The 2350-nt window shown below is 37.7% G+C and overlaps 1 protein-coding gene across 1 annotated transcript; it reads left to right on the plus strand.

Moving 5' to 3' along the window:
• Nucleotides 1-329: 329 nt before the first annotated feature.
• LOC112170443 lies at nt 330-1151 on the plus strand. Its single transcript, XM_024307738.1, has 2 exons — nt 330-806; nt 840-1151. Exons 1-2 carry the CDS (start codon nt 330-332, stop codon nt 1149-1151), a joined length of 789 nt encoding a protein of 262 aa, XP_024163506.1.
• Nucleotides 1152-2350: the final 1199 nt, after the last annotated feature.

Below are 2350 nucleotides of genomic sequence, written 5' to 3' on the forward strand. Positions count from 1 at the left end.
TAAACCACACAATATGTTAATTATCATTGAATGATTGTTACATTATAAAACCACACAATGGTGACATTATTCACCAAAATGAATCAGTTCATGAGCTGGTATGGTTGTGCAGCAAGAGACAATGCAATAAAGATTTCCTAGGGAACGTTTAGATCTAAATCAAAATCATGTTACCTATCACTGGTGATTGAAGCAGATGAGATTCCTTGTCCCCCTCCTAAACCAACACTATATATTAAGAGATGCAGAAGGAAAGAACTCATCAGTTTCAACTTTCAATTGTATATCTACTACAAAGTCTTTTATCATCTCAAAATCATCAAAAAGAAATGGCTTACCATACTCGCTCTAACAGCTTCCCCTCTCGGCCACACCCCATCATTCAAGAAGTTGATGACCATTTGTGCAGATTGAGGTCTTCCGAAGCCACATCCACATCTTCATCATCAGTAAGCCACAAATTAAGTGATCTCCATGACTTGCATGATTGCGTTGATAGGTTGCTTCAATTGCCTCTCACCCAACAAGCCTTAGCACAAGAGCAACATCAGAAATGGGCTAATGAGCTATTAGATGGCTCTATCCGCCTCTTGGATGTCTGCAGTGTTGCCAAGGATGCCCTATCGCAAGCCAAGGAGTGCATACAAGACCTTCAATCAATCATTCGAAGAAGGCATGGAGATGAATCTGCAGTGCTCACAAGTGAGGCTAGGAAATACTTGACCTCCAGGAAAACGGTTAAAAAGGTACTCCACAAGGCTTTGGAGAACATGAAGTCAACAGCAAACAGATCCACTTTCTCTTCCGTCCACAAGGAAGAAGTCACCATTGTTAGCAAGCTCAGAGATGTTGAAGCAATCACTGTCTCCGTGTTTGAATCAGTGCTGTCCTTCATATCTGGGCCAAAGTCCAGGCCTAGCAGCTGGTCATTGGTTTCAAAGATAGTGCAATCAAAGAAAGTAGCTTGTGAGTTAGAAGCAAACGTAAACGAATTTGCAGAGGTGGATGCTGCATTAAAGTCCCTCAAGAGTGCACACAACCAGCTTAACAATCTGGAGTCATGCATTCAAGACCAAGAAGAAGGACTTGAAAGCCTATTTAGGCAATTGATCAAGACTAGAGTCTCCCTTCTCAACATCCTAAACCATTAGATATTAGCTTTTAGATCAATTTTGTACATGAAAGACATACATACGTGCGTAGATCTTCAGATATCAAATTAATATACATACTGAGATATACTCATTTGCTTAAATTGCCACTACTATTTCTTTCTTATTTGGATAAAAATGCATTCATTTAGGTATCTTGAATTGTTGATTATGATCCACCATTGCTGACATAAACTAAGAATTACAGATAATGAAATTTTGCAACTACAGAAACTATCATCCACTCTACCACCGAAGTGACCGAACAACTTTCTTAAAATTCCAATTATCATCCTATCCAGGGCGAGGTTATCAGACTAAAAGGAATTAACTGCATGAAATTTACCAAATGTACGAGGTTGAGGGGTAATTCACATCGGACTTGTTCAAACTACTGTATATCAAATGTCAAGGCTGTCAAGATTCCAATTGTCTCGATGGAGATCATTAATCAATGATATTCAAGGCAAACATATGGCCTTTAAAGGGCTCTTATTAGGATTCAAACAGTGCTGCTATGCAGAGATTAGATATAATATAGTTTTACGAGAATAATGATCTTATGGCATGTTTACTTATTTGAAATAGAAAATAATCATGAATCGGAGACAACTGGAATAAGAGAATAAAGGAATCGGTATTGATTCAGGAGGAGTTGACTCCTAAACTCATCTCCCCCCTTCGTAATCAAATTCTTGAGTATTCAGAAATCGATTCCTTATAAAGAGGTGGGACCTACACCCATTCCGATTCTTTCATGTGTTAGTAAACACATGAATACTTTTATCTGGAATCATTCTGATTCCTTTATGTGTTAGTAAACGTAGGAATATTTTTATCCCGTAATCATTCCCTCCCATTCCAAGTAAGTAAACGTGCCCTTAGGGTTTGTTCCTTGCTCAAAAAAAAAAAAAAGAACTTTAGGGTTTTGTTATCAATGACACATGGCGATGCAGCTCCCCAATAACAAGGTGCCATGTGTGATGTATAATCCTTGTTTTCAGTTGGTCTGGTAGCTGATAGGAGCGTAATTGTACATTATTTATATCAAATTTCTTTATATTTTCATTGTTAGTTCTTGATATTTTCCAGTTATTTACTTTGTTTATATGTTTTGTGGGTATTTTAGAGCGAAGAAGAAGAAAAGAAGCAAAAGAGGGATTGAAAGTCAAAATCAGCAAATCTGCCTGTGCAGATCA

This window comes from Rosa chinensis, chromosome 6 (genome assembly GCF_002994745.2).
Source record: "Rosa chinensis cultivar Old Blush chromosome 6, RchiOBHm-V2, whole genome shotgun sequence".
Lineage (NCBI taxonomy): Eukaryota > Viridiplantae > Streptophyta > Magnoliopsida > Rosales > Rosaceae > Rosa > Rosa chinensis.